Source organism: Euprymna scolopes, chromosome 41 (assembly GCF_053919585.1).
Source record: "Euprymna scolopes isolate OS-2025 chromosome 41, ASM5391958v1, whole genome shotgun sequence".
Classification (NCBI taxonomy): domain Eukaryota; kingdom Metazoa; phylum Mollusca; class Cephalopoda; order Sepiida; family Sepiolidae; genus Euprymna; species Euprymna scolopes.
In genome coordinates, this window is record NC_136522.1 from 66,842,627 (window position 1) to 66,861,112 (window position 18,486).

The 18,486-nt window shown below is 33.7% G+C and overlaps 1 protein-coding gene across 1 annotated transcript in view; it reads right to left on the reverse strand.

Annotated features, from left to right (window-relative positions):
• LOC145266578 (uncharacterized) overlaps positions 1-18,486 on the reverse strand; it is a 106,701-nt gene that overhangs the window by 19,972 nt on the left and 68,243 nt on the right. The window contains exons 3-7 of the mRNA XM_080122418.1: positions 15,843-15,993; positions 11,715-11,863; positions 8,292-8,395; positions 4,228-4,365; positions 1,827-3,389 (exon numbers count right to left, since the gene is read on the reverse strand). Of these exons, the coding sequence (XP_079978544.1) occupies positions 1,827-3,389; positions 4,228-4,365; positions 8,292-8,395; positions 11,715-11,863; positions 15,843-15,993 (2,105 nt within the window). The remainder of the gene's footprint in view (positions 1-1,826; positions 3,390-4,227; positions 4,366-8,291; positions 8,396-11,714; positions 11,864-15,842; positions 15,994-18,486) is intronic.

An 18,486-nucleotide genomic window follows, 5' to 3' on the forward strand; every position in this document is an offset into this window, starting at 1 on the left:
AAAATACAGTACAGTATATAATACACATGTATATAACCAAATAACGTGATAAGTAACACCGTAAAAAAAAAAAAAAATTATTGTCAATTATTGCTGACGTTATTTGCCAATATTAATAAAATGAATATTGTTTCCGAAACGATCGTACACTCAATTTGATTTTTTTTTGTTTTTCTTTTTGAAACTGATTCATAATTTACAATTATTAATCTTTATCCTCAATATTAATATAGCTCTAGGATAAATAGACCTATTGAGCTTATTATATATCTACAGTAATATGAGCAATGTTCTTTTAATGTATTAACACATTAAATTAAACTTTGATCATCTAGACTTCCGGTCTAATTCCCTATATATATATATATATATATATATATATATATATATATATATATATAAAGGAGATTAGAACAATAGTCTAAAGAGCTGAGTGTATTTTAATGTAACAGTGAAATTACTAGTTTAATTAAAATACAGGAAAGAGAAAGTGCTCGTTGTAATTTAGATATATAATAAGCTCGATAGTTAAATGTCCTAGAGCTAATTCAATATTAAGTAATGTGATTGATAATTTAAAATTTAAAAATCAAATTATAATTAAATTAAAAATCCGTTTCATAAGAAGGAACAACAACAAAATCAATTATCTGTACGATAATATATATATGTATATATAAATATATATGTATGTATGTATGTATGTCTGGCTAGACAATTTCTGGTCAGAGTAATACAAGCTTTCACTGGCTGATTTTTTTTTTTTTTTTTCTGCTAAGCCTGATCTTAATTCTTTAAAATTTAGTCTGAAATCACTTTTTCTAATTAAGCCAACGATGATGGTTGATATGCTGCTTTTCTCTCCTTTTTTATTGCTCGGTCCAATTGGACTGGAGATCGAGCTCTCTTTAGGCTACTGCACTGTCCAAAAAAAAAAAAAAAAAAAAAAATTTTTTTCATTATTTCAGCTGTTTTGAAGCCTTTCCAATCGGATTATATGCATCGTCACGCTGAACTTACTTTTGGACTCCATTCCCTCTAAAGAACTACTTTCGCATTTCGGATCAACTTGAGAGAATTTTCATGCAAGCTGAAATATTATGCGTGGTTTGTTTTTATATTTTTTTTTTACATATCCAACATTTTTCACTTCTTTCCTTGGCAATTTATAACTACAATAAATTGCGGTTTCACTTAATGTCATAGCTAGCAAATTCTAGCATTGCTACAAATATAATTTGCTGATTTCTTTATGTCCTCTGATGAGAAGAATAACAAGAATAGCATTCTTTGAAACTCCATGGAATAAGGACTTTGTAAATTGTTTTTTTTGGAGTATTCAGTCGAACAATAAATTTTGATTGTAAAATTCAACTTACAGTTTTAATTTTCTTTCTCATATATATATATATATATATATATATATATATATATATATATATAGACTTATATGTAATATACTGAGTTCGTGTAATTCAGTAAATTTTTATATACCAATAGGTTTTAAGCCAAAAATGGTTGACTTAAGGATTAAGCTACAAAATTATCACATTTCATAATTGAGCATTAATATACTGTGTGCAAAATCAAGACTTCAAAACAAGGTGCTGATAGCAACGAAAAGTGTATTTCATTTTTTTTATGTTACAATTGTTTACATGTCCAGTTCGACAATTTCAAGCATTATATCGTTTGAAAATTTTAAAAAACAAGCATTTCTTCAGACTTTATGAATAAACACACTTTTGGCAATGTAGCATTTTTTGAATAGAAAGAAATATATATATATATAATGTGAAAAAACTTTTAAACATTTCACTACTAACCTTGTCAGAAATTTGTTCAGTTGTATTTTTGGCTTTTACACTGTTCCCTTTCCCAGAGGATACACCACCAAAATTGGAAGCACCAACATTGTCTTTGAATTCAGCTTGGTATAATTTGTCAAACAATTCTTGCACATAAGTATCACTTAGTTTGGTCTGAGGCTTTGCTGGTTCTTCAGTAACCTTTGGTGCTGAACTCTTTTTTGGAAATGGTATCTTTTTCTCAACAGTCTCTGACAGCACCTTTATTTCGGGTTTCTTTGTTGAATCAGAGTCTGTGGAATTAGTGTCCTTCTTCTGAGTACTCGCCGCGGCATTAGACAGCGTTTTCTTGGGATCCGATTCCACAGGCGACGAATCTTTACTCTTAATATCCTGACTATCGCCAGACTGGCTTTTCTGCTGAGAGGTTGTCGTATCGGAAGCAGGTTTCGGCTTCTTTTTATTTAAGGCGAAAGGAATCGGTCGTTTTACTGGAGGCTTTTTTACCGTACTGCTGGAATCGGTGGAAGGTTTGTTATCGGTGTTGTTATTAGGCTTATTATCACAGTTTAAATTTACAGGTTTCAGTTTTTGCGGGTCCTTAGTTTCAGAGTTACCAAATCGAGGTTCATTCCAATCATTCCAGCCTGAAGGATCATCTTTATTATTGCCCATATAATTATTATTATTATTACCCATGTAGTTATTATTATTTCCCATGTAGTTATTATTATTATTTCCCAGGTAATTATTATTATTATTTCCCATGTAGTTATTATTATTATTATTATTATTTCCCAGGTAATTATTATTATTAAAATTATTATTGCTGTTATTGCAAACTGGCGATTGATACCATGGTTGACTGGAGTTATCTATTGGTTCGCATTCATTATAAAATCCTTGCGGAGGTTTCGGTTGCCAACCAAATCCACCATCCTTATTTTGATCCATCTGGGGAAACTGTTGGTCGAAACCTCCTTGGTATCCAACTTGGAAGTTTGGGAAAGACGGCAACTGCGGAGGTGGAATATTCCTTTGTTGTTCGGCAGCTCCCGCAGGTTCATCAGTATTCCAACCGCCAGAATTCTGATTGAACCGTCTTCTCGGATCCGAAGCTGACCGATGGACAACAACACCTTGTGTATCAGCCCCGGTATTTTGCTGGGGATAATTAAAGAGTACATTGGGGACCGATACGCCACACTGGTTAGATCCAGATTCGGTGTCTTGAGAACTATCTGTGGTGAATGTAGTCAGATTTGTAGTTCCTGCATCTTGGGTAGAAACCCATCCGACAGGAGGAAATGGAAGAGGAGTTCTTGTTGGATTATCCGAAGGTTGATTCTTCGGAAATGGAAGCTGAGCATTTGTCACATTTCGGGGAGATTTTTTCCAATCGGGTTTATCTTCAGGCTTCTTAATTTGGGAAGAATTTTTCATTGGGTCGTAGCAATAGATGGATTTAAGCGGACCCATGGTAAAATTTTCAACTTTTTCATAGGTTATCACAGCATAAGGAAGACACTGGCGAGGCCGAGAAACGGGCATTCCATCATTATCATATTCGTAAAAGAAAATCTGTAAAAAAGAAAAAAAAGATGGAAATAAAATGTGAAAATATTGTTGAATTAAAAAAGTAAAATGAAAGAAACAGAGAGTAGAAAGAGAAAGAGAGTAGAAGGGGGGAGAGAGTATAGAATGAGAGAAAGAGTAGAAAAAGAGAGAGACTAGGAGAGAGAGTAGAAAAGAGAGAGTAGAATAAGAGAGAAAAAGAGAGAGGCAGAAAGAGATAGAAAAAGAGTAGAATAAAAGAAAGAGAGAGTAGAAAGAGGGAGAAATAGCAGAATGAGAGTGAGAGAGAGAGAGAGAAAGAGAGAGTAGAAAGACAGAGAGACTAGGAGAAGGAAAGTAGGATAGAGAGAGAGAGTATAATGAGAGAGTAGAGAGAGAAAAAAGAGAGGCAGAGAGAGATAGAAAAAGAGTAGAAGAAGAGAAAGAGAGAGTAGAAAGAGAAAGAGAAATAGCAGAATGAGAGTCAGAGAGAGAGAGTAGAAAGACAGAGAGACTAGGAGAAGGAAAGTAGGATAGAGAGAGAGAGTATAATGAGAGAGTAGAGAGAGAAAAAAGAGAGGCAGAAAGAGATAGAAAAAGAGTAGAAGAAGAGAAAAAAAGAGTTGAATAAGAGAGGAAGTAGAATAATAAAGAGAGAGAAAGAGAGAGAGAGACAAACATAAACAGAAAGAGGGAGACAGGGAGAGAAATAAAAAGAGAGAGAGAGAGAGAGAGAGAGGAAGAGTAAAATAAGAAAGAGAAAGTAGACAGTAGAATAATTATTGATTTTGATTGAAGTTCGACTGACATTTGATCGAGAATTAGTTTTGACAAGAAAAAAAAAAAAAAAAAAAGTCTCACTAACCTGAGAGCGTTGCAACTGAACAATGTGTGGATCACCGGGCTGGGCGGGTTGCAAGGGAACGTGACAATCAAAATTCGGCGTTGGTTCAGCTGCGCTCATCACTCGCTCGTTTATTACTTTACATTTGCCCAGCATAGTCTAAGGGAAAAAAGAAAGAAAAAAAACAAATTTAAAACTATAAGCTCTCAGAGAGCACAAACCTTCACCAAAACCATCCTGAAGACCGGCTTAGATCTGATGAACTCAGAGGAAGATTAAATCTGGAGAGTATAGAGAGATCTGTGTAGAACAAGAGACTTTGATGGTATGGCTACGTTTCAAGAATGGATGAGAGGTTTTGGATTAGTAGATGTAAAACAGTTGGGATAGCAAGGTTGGTTCACAGGGGGAGTCCAAGGAAAACATGGGATGAAAGTGATAAAAACAGACATTTTTTTTTTTATTACATTTTCACCCCAAATAAGGCACATTGCCACTTTGATATAGGGGCCTACTATTAGGGACACAGGCTACAGGGGTACTAGGTGGGGAGTTGGGCAGGAAGATGTCGGTTCACGTTACTCTTGAACTTCTGCATGTCAGTACAGTTGGGAAAGCAAGAACCCGGAAGGGAATTCCAAAGTCTAACGGTTCTGAGGAATAAACTACTGGAGTAGAAGGTTCTCTTACATCTAGGGATCTCAACTGTGAAGGGGTAGGATTTTGCTGCTTGTCGGGTTTGTCGAGGGTATTTACATCGAGGGGGTACAAGTGCTTGCAGTTCGTCGGAACATTCACGGTTAAAGTACTTGTAGAACAGGCAGAGGGATGCTACATTTCGTCGATGGGACAGAGGCTGAAGCTTGAATGACAGTTCAGGACCTATTAGGTTGGCGACTCTCTTTTGAACCTTGTCTAGGAGTGAGAGACTAGTAGCAGATGCACCGGTCCAAATATGACAACAATACTCCATACATGGGCGAATGGCGGCCTCATAGAGGTACAGGATACTTTTGGGCGTTAGTAGCTTTCTAGCATGGTAGAGAGAACCTACCATGTCACAGCGGTCCTAGCAATGCTCTCAATGTAATTGTTCCAACTCATGTTTCCTGTGAACGTTAGGCCGAGGAGTTTAAAAGATGTGCTTTCAGATAAAGAGTCTTGGGCCATTGCTAGTGGTGGTAGATTTAAGGGAAAGAGGGATCATAAAGACCTGGCCAGAGACAAGTTACTTTGGAATTCAATTTCACATGAGGACTGATTATTCGTATTTGCCGAACTAACAATCTTGCACATTATTTTCACATTTCGGTCGATGAAACCTCCAACCTCCAAGTGTATCTTGTTGAACTCGGGAATCTGCACATAATTTAAAACGGAATCCTTTATTTAATCACCAGGGGTTAGCATGCTCTTGTTCCGTCGGCCATAACCAGATAGAAGCCTTAAGTAATTCATAATTGTATTTTGAGTGTCGCCCACACTGAGGATTGAACCTTTAATCTCTATAAATTACCAGTGAATTTTACCGTGTGTGTGTGCGCACACACACACAAGTGCACACAATATAAGCCAGATATAAGAGACTTCTTATCCAACCCTCATTGCAGTTCTCTTATATCCGGGTTACAATGTACATTAACACAGGCTCTAATTTGGGACCAGAGAAAATCTCTCTTATATCCGTTTTTCTAATATTCGGGTTAACCTGTGTGTGTGTGTGTATAATTCATGGTTGACAGAACGAGAGCATACTACCGCCATAGATTAAATAAAATGTTCCATTGAAAATTCCATGCAGATTCCCGAGTTCGACAAGATAGACCTGAAGAAAGTAAGAGATTACACATTGACCGAAATGTAAAATAATACTTAAGATGATAACAGGAATCTGGATAATCAAAATATGATTTGTTAGTTTTGTTTTTCTCGTCATCCGTCAAGTTAGCGCTTAAAAAGTTAAAGAGGGGAAAAAAGGCTTCAACTTTTGAAATTAGAAACTGACAATCCCTCATAGTGTTGTATCATTCATATTTTGGCAGAATTTTTTTTTTTTTTTTTTAACAAAGGAGTTTCCACTTATCAAGGCCCGGAGGCCACTCGAGGATAAGGGTTAATAAGTGTACAGTGGTCAATGGGACAATGTCATAATAATTGCTAGTAGTGGAAATTTAGTAAATTGGATTACATAAGGCGAACAGCTCATCGCTCATCAAGAACTTGTTAACATTGGACTTGAAGACGACCATATTATAGTCAGCTGAAAAGCAGACAACAGGAAGAGAGTTCCAAAGGTGTGCAGTTCTAAGAAAGAAACTTTGTTCATGGGATCTATGTTTAGGTTTAGGCACAGATAAAGAGTGGGGAAAATTATTGATAGTGTTTTCAGCTAGATGAGTGTTTCTCGTGAAAGTTTGGCAAATGGGGACCATAGATTGGAGCTCAGATGAGCACTTGCCATGAAAATAACGATAAAACAGAGACAGGCTCGCAACGTCTCTTCTGTGAGAAAGAGGTTGCAGGGAAGAGAAAAGGGATTCCTCCACTAGGCTACAAGTCTGTTTTGAACTCAAGGCAGAATAAGGCCTTTCTAGCAGCTCCTGCCTAGCTCTTATATAGGTAGAGAATTGCATCAGCAGTGAGATATCTACTGGATTGATAGAAGAATCCCACCATTTTCCCAGCAGCCTTGGCAACAGATTTGATGTACGTGTCCCATTTCAGATCAGGAATAAGTCAAGCCCAGGAGCTTGTCTCAAGATGAGAGCCATTTGTAAACATTTTGTTAACAGAACAGAGTAAACCAAATGTTTTTTACCACTAACCCTAAGTCTGAGTGGCAAATTCGTAAAACAATACATACTCTTCTAGAAAGTAGATTCCCCATCACCACCTGTGCCTCAGGCATACTTTGTTAAACTCTGAAATCTTTTTGTTGGACTTGTATCATCCGCAAGATTCCAGAGTTCAACAAGTGAAGCATGCATGGTCCCCCGTGAGTTCACAGTGAATGAGGCATAAAAAAATTACTAAGTTCAGCATTTGCCCCCCCCCCTCCCATTTAGCCCAGGAAGACCCCAGGGGATGTAAATCCTGGTGAAAATGAACGAACGGTGCAGTTTTAGGGCTTAACATATGTAAATTTGAGTTCTGCAAATGCAAAAAAAGAAATGACCAAGTTCATCATTTGCACTCCCTCCCTCTCCCTCCCCCCATCATTCAGCCCCCAAAATCCCCAAGGCCTTAACATATTTAAACGAGTTCAACACCATGCAAAACTGCTAAATAGATGTACACAGAAAATTTTGGACAAATATGGTAAAATAGTCCCAAAAATGGAGTGTTTTTGTTAGCCCTAAAAGAAAGAATTATTGTGAAGTATAGACAAACAAAATTATATAGAAATCAGTTAGTTACAACTTTTTAAGAAGTTTTATAAAAATCTAAGTCATCAATATTTTTTAATAAGCAGAAATGTCAATTTTAGCTATTTTAACCCGAAAGGCACTTCTAGGGAGGCAACCGGAGTTTTCCCGGAAAATCTGTTCTGTTACTTTTTTTACTCATATCATGTTTGATGTTTGTGCAAAATTTCAAAAACTTCCAAGGTGTAATTATTGAGAAAAGTGCGGACGGACGGACGAACAAACAGACAAGGGTGAATTTACAGGTCCACCCTCCTTTTGTCGGGGGGACCAACAAGATGCATATGACGAAGGTTGAAGGTAACATTGGCTGAAATGTTGTCTAGGAACCAGCAAAGCAGACAAAGAATAGAAAAGAACTTCAACTCGGCTTTTTTTTTTTTTTTGTTGTACATTTCTTATTACTGCTGTGACATCCCTCACATGATAGTATTCTTGAGCGTCATTCACACGTCTCACATGATCTTGAACGTTATCCCCATCTTTAACATAATCACCTTTTCGAAGTCTTTCTTTTTTCTGACCAGTCACATTATTTCATATGTGTTTGCATACACGTGTCCACGCTATGTTACAGCTGTGAAAGTAACACTGAAAGTTGAGAAGATGAGAGCAGTAGTCCGAAGAATGCAAATAATATGAAAACTTTAAAATACTTACATTAAATATAAACAATGCAGTGATTGTCTGACTGGAGATTGTTTCAACCATTTTAAGTTGCACATCAGCATGCTTGGTCAGATAAACACCAGATTTGAAATCTCCTGTGGAAAAAAAAACATAAACAGAAGGAGGAAATAGAATTACTTACAATTAATTCATTATTTGACGTCTTGTTCAAAAGTAGGAAAATAGATTTATAAATTAACTGGCAAGGCTACCTGACATTGTCTAGGAGTATTGATAGGAAAAGAAGAGTTTAAATAAAGTGTGTACAACATATATTATAGCAAAATAACGTCTCTTTCTCTCTCTCTCTTTAATTCATGCACAAACTTTCGCAACTGCTTCAGTATAATAGGCAGAAAATAGAAAGCAAAAAAAAAAAAAAGAAAAGAAAGCAAGAAAAAGAAAAATACAAAAAAGAAAAAGAGCAAAATGTAAAAAAGAAAAAGAAAAAAGACAAAAAAGAATGAAAGAAAAAAGAAAACAAAGCCAAACAAAAAAGAAAGAAAGAAAAAAGAATAAGAATAAAGATGAAAAATGAAATAAAACAAAAATAAAAACAAAAGAAAGAAAAAAATAAAGATGTAAATAAGGAAAATAAAAAGAAAATATAAAGACAAAGAAAAAAGAAAAAAAAAGAAAAGAAAAAAGAAAGAAAAAGAAAAGAAAAAAGAAAGAAAAAGAGAAAAAAGAAAGAAAAAGAGAAAGAGAAAAAAGAAAGAAAAAGAGAAAAAGAAAATAGAAAGAAAAAGAAATAAGAAAGGCAAAAGAAAACAAACAAAAAAAAAAGAATGACAAAGAAGGAAGAACCCCCCCCCCCAAAAAAACCAAAAACCAACCAAGTCCTATTGATTGATTTAGTTTTAGTGTTTGATAGAAAGTAGATTTTCTTGAATTAAAAAAATTTACCCCCCCCCCTTTTGGAAACAAAGAAAAGAAAAAAGACAAAAAGAAGGAAAGCAAATTGTTTGCCATACTCAAGGAAAAACGAAAAAGGAACTAACATTTTTCAAAATCACATTCGACACAGCAGAATTCTAAAGACATCAGCAAACTTTAAAACAAACATACCAACATAACAAAAATATAATTTGATAACAGAAAAAAATTTAATTGTGTAAAAAAAAAAAATTGTTATTAAATTATTATTTCATTTTAAATGTTGTCTTTCCGACATTATCTCCCGCCCAAAATTGGGATTGTTTGCCCTTGTTCACCGATTCGTTAGTTGCAGTTTTTCCACCCTGTTCGGAACATAGTAAAAATTGATTTTTTTTTTTTTTTATTAAAAATTGATTTAAAAAATAAAAATATAGAACTACTTGATCAAATTATGTGAGTTTTGTCATTTTTCTTTTTCATCCCATGACTCGTACAGACATTTCTGTATTTTTCTTTAATTTTAAATGTTGCCATAAGTGCCAATCTGAATAAGCACCCTTATTTTTAACAAAGAAAATCAAATTTCGATACTTGTACAGTTTAATCAAGACATTAAAAAATGAAAATATCGAAAAAAAAGTTTAAATTGTACATATCCGTTATGGAATGAAGTTCTCCAAAAAGAAATTTCACTTAATTTCATCAAGTAGTTTTGTTTATTTTATAGCGAAAAAATAATTTGCTATGATACCCAGTAAAAGGTTAGATTTTTAGGAAGAAAAGCTAATATTAAAGATGGGGAGGGAGTGTCAGCACTTTACATTGAGTTATCTCCCCGTGGTGTGTCAAAAAATTCCAAGATGTCTACCTTCAACGCGCTGTCATAAAAACATGTTTTTTCATTGTAAAAAAAAAAAAAAAAAAAACTACTCCATCAAATTAAGTGAAATATTTTTTTTTTGAGATCTTCAGTTTAAAACAGATATGTACCATGTAACCTTTCTTTAATATTTTCATTTTTTAATCTTGATTAAACTGTACAAGTGCCCAAATTTCATAAGTAAACAAAGGCAGATAACTCTACAATAATTTAAACTATGTTCCTCCTACTTATAGCATCCTTTAGATAAACAAATCAAAATTAGAGAAAATACTTTCGTTATAGTCAGCTAACACAATTCCTAACTTCCAGCATTCCTGCTACCGGAAGCAATGACAAAGCAAATCAGTTCCTTCACTTTTATTGTTCTTCAGTATTTCTATTGTGACGCGATTTATTGAAATAAAATATAAGAAAAGGACATTATTGAAGTGCATAAAATCAAAATTACCAAAATTATAAAAAGATAAAAATAACACGATTGGTCTTTATTTGCAATTTGAATAACAAAATTTAAAAAATTATTTAAAAAATTATTAAACGTATTTTTGATAATTCTTAAAAAAAACAAAAAAAAACGCAAAGTCTTTTATCAATAATACTTAAAAAAAAAAGAAAAGTAAAACTAATTCCAATAATCTATAACATAAATCTCACCTGTCTGTTTAAATGTATGTACGTATGTATGTATGTATATCTGCCTAAAACTTTCGACAGAGGTGACGGATTTTCACAAGATCAGTATAATCTTGAAGATCGGCCTTTCGCACAACAAATATCGAAAAATTGGCTAAAAACATTAATTCCTTCACCTCAACTGAACACTTTTCTACAGGGAGGGGTCGCTTTTTTCACCAATATTTTCCAAAGTCATTCTGCTTTTCGATTGACTAGCCTTAACTTAAACCTATGTCACTTTTAGTTTGGCGATAGGCACAACAACAAAGGCGTCACGTTTTTTTTTTTTTTTGTTCTTTTCCACCTTCGCAGTGCAGGTTCGAGCCTGCTTGCCTACTACCACTCTTTTTTTTTTTTTTCTTCCTCCACACACCTCCAAATACCCGGGTAACGCTGGGCACCCAGGCTAGTTCTTAATGAAAATAAAACCGAAAAAAAACTTTTCATGATTAAAGAAAGAACAATTGGAAAAATGTAAAAAAAAAAAAAAAAAGAAAAAAAAAGAAAGAAAAAAAGTATATGCACAGGGGAGATATAGGCGTGAGAAAAAAAAAGCGAGGGATCTGATTTGCCTTGTCATCGTTTCCGGTAGCAGCCACACTGGAAGTTAGGAAGTATGTTAGCTGACTATTACTAATACTTTTATTCAGGTTGGTTGATTTGGTTGTTTTTGTTTTACAGCATATCAACCCTTTTTAGGTTATTTAATGCTGAACCCAATGATTTTGAAGAAAATTTCTTTGATAGAATATGCTTCTTTTTTTTTTTCAAGTTGGTTCCTATTTAACCCATAGTTGGGACCCTAACAGGTACTACCACTCCGGGTCAGAGTGGACCTGGGAGCAATGGCAATTAAGGGGTGGCTTCACACTTCCGAAAGCCCGCAAGCTAGGGCCTCACCATCAGATATAGTTTAAGGTCATATCCAGGACCTTTTATTCTAGAAATAACACACAAAAATGAAGATTCTGACTTACCAATTATGCTAAATGGAAGATTCTGAGTCATCATACCATTTTTGGCAATTTTTGTAATATAACACTGCTCCTTGATTGCACAAAATGCAATCTGATCAACCAATTCTCGACTGTGGCGCCCTTCTTCTTTCATGTCTGTTCTTTTGCTCCTGAAATTAAAACAGAAACGTTTAATTTTCACTTTGAAAGAATAACAAGAAACAAGTAAGCCGTTTGTTTGTCAACATTGCCATTTTTGAAAAAAAAAAAAACGAAAATATGCACGTAGGTATTGATCCTCTATTTCATAAAACGTTTTTTCACTAATATTAACAATTTGCATAGATATCCTGAAAAATTGAGTCATAGGAAAGCCTTAAAAAATATTGAACTTTATTTATGATCTGCGGACCCAACCTCAAACCCATGATTCGAATTCTGCAATGCAGAGCTGACTCCTCTTTTCCTTATATGCTTTTATACAGAGTGATGTGGTTCCCGATTGATTAACTGTGTCGGATATATACTCGAGAGTCAAAACAATGAAAAGAATATTCTGTTGTCATAGCCCTAATTATAATCGCTGACGAGGTACTCTGATGTTTAGTGCCATCACTTCTCTCGCTGGTCATGGTATTTGCTTCTGACATTAAAGGACAACATTCTGATAGTCTCTTCTCTTGGTCAACATGTCCTCAACAAATTGGCTTCCAAACTAACCTATCTCTGCAATTCTAAATTTTTAATTTCACAAAAAACCCCTTCTTCCCTTGGCGTTGTCTCCATGGCATCATATTTAAAAAAAAAAAAAATATGCATGGGTATCGATCTTGTTTCGTAAAACATTTTTTCACTAATATTAACAATTAATATCGATATCCTGAAAAATTGAGTCATAGGAAAGCTTTAAAAAATATTATAGTGACCCCTGAAGATAGAATTTTATTTATGATCTGCGGACCCACCCTCAAACCCATGGTTTGAATTATTGCAATGCAGAGCTAACCCCTCTTTTCCTTAGCAGAGAAAAGGATACATATATTGAACACACGAAGAAGGTTCCGGGTGTAGCGACCAAAACGTTGTGCCAATGTTAAAACATTCAGAATTGAAAAGAAATTGAGCACTGTAAAAGCGGCGGTCAAACGTTTGTATAAACAGACATTTGATGATATCGTTTGCGGGCGTCAATCCCATGGGCCAGAGGATAGAACTGTTGACTATCAACTAGATGGTTATGCATTCAATCCTTTGTTCAGGATGGGTGCTAGTCTAGCTGTACTGAAGAGTTGTGATATAGCAACACAGTCTGTGAATGACTATATATATATATATATATATATATATATATATATATATATACGATTACAAAAAAAAAAAAAAAATCCAAATATATTACAAGGATACCTATCCTTACACAGGCAAAATAAATTTCCCAAACAGAACAGTTTTTCCCCCATGTTCATGCCATCTTACAAAGATTAAATTCAGTCCCTGCTATGCACTCTTCCCATGTTCCAACTAAAAACCAAAAATAGTTGTATCGACGCACAAGTGCTGGCTAATATTTTAATCAAGAGCATTGAAACTTTTACACCTGCCTGATAAATGCTGCCATTTCTTTCAAATGGTGCTACGTGTTTGAGTCTAGATTTATTAAACATACAAAATATATTAAAAAAAAAAAAAAAAAAAAAAAAAAAAAAAAAAATTAAATCTCAGAGTTTGAAGAAAAATTAAAAGTAGGACAACCCCTGGAGTGAATGTGGTATTATGGTGATTGAAGATTCAAACTATGAAAATGATAGACATCTAAGAAATAAAAATTACAATAAGTTTACCAAGGTAATCAAAATGGTAAACTTAAAATATATTATAAATATTAAAGAGTTAATATTTACAAGTAAAGTAATCTCAACCAGATGTAAAAGCTCAATAAAACCAAAAAGGAAATAGAGCTTATAATATGAACAACAAGTAAAATAATTTCAACCAGATGTAAAAGCTGATGAGGAGAGTATTTCTTCGAAACTCTGCGGATTAAGGACTATCCATTTATCTTGTGCTTCCTTTTTAAAATTAAATATGTTTTTAACTCTTTTTCAAGATGTTTTTTAACATGTTTTATTAATCACTTGTTCATATATATATATATATATATATATATATAAGGTACAGTGGTAAGGATAACCATAGACTCCTCCCCCCCCCTAACACTTTTGAATGGCCTAGTACTTAATTTATCTTTGTATTTTTCATCAATAAATACATTTTTCAAAGTGCCTGTCTGAGGATAATGATAGGTTTGTGTTTGCACTGGACGTTCGTAGAATAGAAATACGGTACAAACTCTCCCAAGTATTTTGGAGATAGACCCCATTGTTATGTGTTCGATTCTAGGTGTATCAAACATGTGACATATATTTAAAAAAAAAAAAAAAAAAAAAAAACCCTAACAATCAAAACGTGGATTCCATGAACAAAGCTTCTTTCTTAGAACTGCACGCCTGTGGAACTCTGTTCCGTCTGCCTGCTTCCCACCTGACTACAACTTGGATGTCTTCAAGTCCAACGTTAACAAATTCCTAATGAACCGCCCCCCCTTAAGTAAACACTTCATTAAATCTCCACACTAACATAATGTACTTGCAATAACCCTTATCCCTGAGTGGCTTCCGGGCCTTGATAAGTGGTGACCACTGTGTAAAAAAAAAAAAAAAAAAAAAAAGGTTGGTAATTATTTGCTTCCCCAAGAAAGCAAAATGTGACACAAGGTCGTTTTTAATATGGAGAAAAACCAGCTCCCCCAAAAGGGGCACATTAGCAGTTGCAAGAATAAAAATTCAGAGTTTAAAGAAAAAAAAGGTACTTATTGCACATAAAAACAAAGAAACAAAAAATATTTACACATGATCCAAGGGAGATAAGCATATTCTTAATTCAGTCTTGTTTACGTTTAGAAGAAAGACCGAGTTATTAAGAATCAATAACAATATTTCTTTGGTCAGAGAGAAGGTCAGAAAATCTTTATAATTACCAAATGTCCAGTTTTTCTTTAAGGGTGCTTGTAATTGTTTCTTTTTATAAGATTCCTTCTGACCGGATCTGGATCCTAAGAAACATTGTCCAGGGTTAATCAAGTCAGCGTCTGACAACCTGGAGTGGTACAACGACTCAGTCTGACTCTTTTACTGACTAACTGAAGAGTTAACGTTATCAGCGTTCTTTTATAGTTTTCGTGAATGGAAAGTTCCAGAAACGCTTGAAATGGAACACTACAACTTAGAACATTCTAGAAGCTTTCAAAAAAAAAAAAAAAAAAAAAAAAAAATTTATATTCTATACTCAGAACTTTCTAGAAACTCTTAAAAAAGCAACATAAGTTATAACAAACTCACTTGTACAAATTGCTAAGCATCTTATTCAGAATATTTCCAACAATTAAGCTTAAGAGATCTTTAGAAATTCTTTCCCCTCCCTCACTCCTCTTTATATCACCTCATCATCTGGCAACTGACTAAAAAAAATCGTTAACACACACACAAAAAAATATCTTTAAATGTCACCCGATCTTCTCGACTAATTCTATTTTTGTTAAAACAAAACGAAGTGAGCTTATGTTTCATATAAGGCAATCACGAAAAAGAATATATCAGTTTAACGGATGTGCCTTGTGTAGTTTGTAACCTTAAGCTGGACACACAGACAGATACAACAATTTTCCTTGGTAAGTTGACCAGAATTCCCTTCATATTAAAAAACAAAAATACAGAAAAATCTTTATTGATGCATGTATTCCTGATAAAACGACAAGATCACATTCCAAAAATCACATAAATTAATCAATTAGTTTTATTTTTATAAAGAAATTCATTTTTAAACTATTTTGAGCAATTAATGGGAAATCATAGACATTACAAGGCTGATCTTGCAAGTTTGAATTATTGTAGACTTATCTGCCTTTGTTTCTTTAAGATGGTGATGCAAAACAGTCTTTTCATTGATTTAATTTTCTTTGTGAAAAATACAAGTACTTGAACAATTTACATGATTTTTGGAACATGACATTTGTTCTGTACATTATACAGATTTTCTTTTTTATTCTGGACAAAAGTACTTTCTTATATATAATAAAGTTATTCTTCTTACTTATAGTCTTGTTCCAACTCTGTATTGTGGACCATATTGATGGTCTTAACTCTCCATGGTCCACTGTAGTTGAGGTCAAGATATGTCCGTGAGACGCTGGCCAACAGTTCTTTTGCATCTCGGCTGTTGGAATCAATTTCAAATAAATTATCTGAAAATAAAGTAAACGATAAATATAAAGAATAAATAATACTGTATATACCTTCTTCTTTTTTTTTATTTAACTTCAGTAAGTTTTAAGATATCAAGGGAGTTAACTCCTCCTGGAGCTAACACTTGATTCTGTTATGATTTAAATTTATATCCGAGGGCTCTTTTAAGAATAGATGCTGTTCCCTTTATGGCTGCTATTTGTATCTCGTTACAGCTTGGTCTTCCAGGGATTGTTTCTAAGTATTTCTGAAGGTTCTTTTTTATTAAACCAGTTGCTCCTATCACAACAGGTACAATGTTTATTTCTTTCAGAGACCATGTGGTTTTTAGATCATTTTTTAGGTCCTGATATTTTGTTATCTTTTCCCGTTAAGTTGACGTGCATTTTAAGATCAAAAATTGTTTCATTTTAGGTATTACCCGTGTATAAGTCGACTGTAGATTCTAGACAAGTTAAATGGTCTGTCTCATGGCTCTTTCTTGCACAAATAATTTCCTTTTTTGGTGTTTTTTTTTTGTAAGACATATAAATAGTTTCTTGGCATCTACAAGTGATAATACATGCATTTATGCAAGTGTGGTCTATTTGATTTTCATATATAGAACCAACCTGCTGCACACTTACATGCAACGAAGGCAAATGTTGCTAATCAGACATTCTGATAAATGACATGCTGCAGATTCCAGGCGCAGTTAATGTTTTTAGACTTAATTTATATCACGTACCGTAATAATGTAAACGCATAAGCCGTGATATACCGTAATAATGTGAACGCATGCATTAAGTGCCATTAAATGTTGTCATTAAATTGTTAATAAATAGTTAATATTATCGTTTATAGGATTTTTAATAGTAAACTTAGGGGAGAACGACATATCGTAAACACTACATTTCCTAACCTACTACTAGGAACCGATGGGTCAACATGATTATGCCATCTGTAATATAAATCTCACCTGTCTGTTTAAATGTATGTATGTATGTATGTTTGCCTAAAACTTTTGACAGAGGTGACAGATTTTCACAAGATTGGTATTATTTTGAAGCTCGACCCTTCGGACGACAAATATTAAAAAATTGGCTAAAACATTAATTCCTTCACCTACAACTGGGCACTTTTCTACAGGGAGGGGTCAATTTTTTTGCCGATATTTCCGAAAGTCATACCCTCTTTTCGATTAACTAGACTTAATTTAAACCTTCGCCACTTTCAGTTTGGTGATGAACGCAACAGCAAAGACGTTATGTTTTTTTTTTTTTTTTCACATTCTTTTCCTCCTTTGCAGTACAGGTTCCAGCCTGCCTTCCACCATTTTTCTTTCTTTTTTTTTTTTTTTACTCACGACACACCTCCAAACACTCGAGCAACGCCAAGCACCCAGACTAGTATACATTATATATATATATATATATATATATATATATATATATATACGTATGAATAACTACATAACTTCATTCGAAGTTACAATCTTTGATGGCTACCTAAATTAACACGCTATGTGAACTTTTATACATGCTTCTTTTACGACATTCTGTAATCATAAAGAATGATTGTTTCTGCATAATAAAACAGATTTGCAAAATGTACCGAAATTTTTATGTGTTGGAAAAACTGATTGCTAAGATAAATAAAACCTTGGAACTGGGAATGTAGCTATATTGTTATTTATTTATATTTGCTCTGTTGTTATATTTAACAAATATCGAGCCTCTAAACAGAAAAAGGATTGGTATACACAAAAGGTTGAAATATTATTGAAAAGCATATCTTTGCCAAAAGCATATATATATATATATATATATATATATATATATATATATACACACACACACACATACACATTCATTATTGGGTCCCTACTTATCAAGGCCAAGAGCCACTTGAGTATAAATATTCCTTAGATGGAATAACTGTCAGCCGAAAAAAACAAACAACACTAATATTAACCAATGAGATGAACTGATGGTAAAATAAATAAAACCTTGGAACTTGAAATGTAGCTATATTGAAATCATTTGTATATGCTCTGTTGTTATATTTAAAAAACATTGAGCTTCTAAATAGAAAAAGGATTGGTATACACAAAGGTTGATATATAATGGAAAAAACATATCTTTGCCAAAAACATACGCGTGCACACAAACACATTCACTAAATGGTCCCTACTTATCAAGGCCAAAGAGCGACTCGAGTATGAAGATTTCCTAGATGGAATAATTGTTAGCTGAAAATAATGAGGAACGCTATGGGAGTACTCTCATTAATCAATGAGGTGAACAGAGTTTGATTTCTTATGGAGTGGTTCATGACAAAAAATTTGTTTACACTGGAGTTGATCATTCATAGACATTTATGTAGACGACACCACAATCTATGGCAATACTTCAATGACTAAAATCTTTCTGATTCTCCCCCTTCTGGACTTGAGAACATGATGCAAGAGGAAAAAAGGTGGTTGATTAATTTTAATGCATCAAAAAACAAGC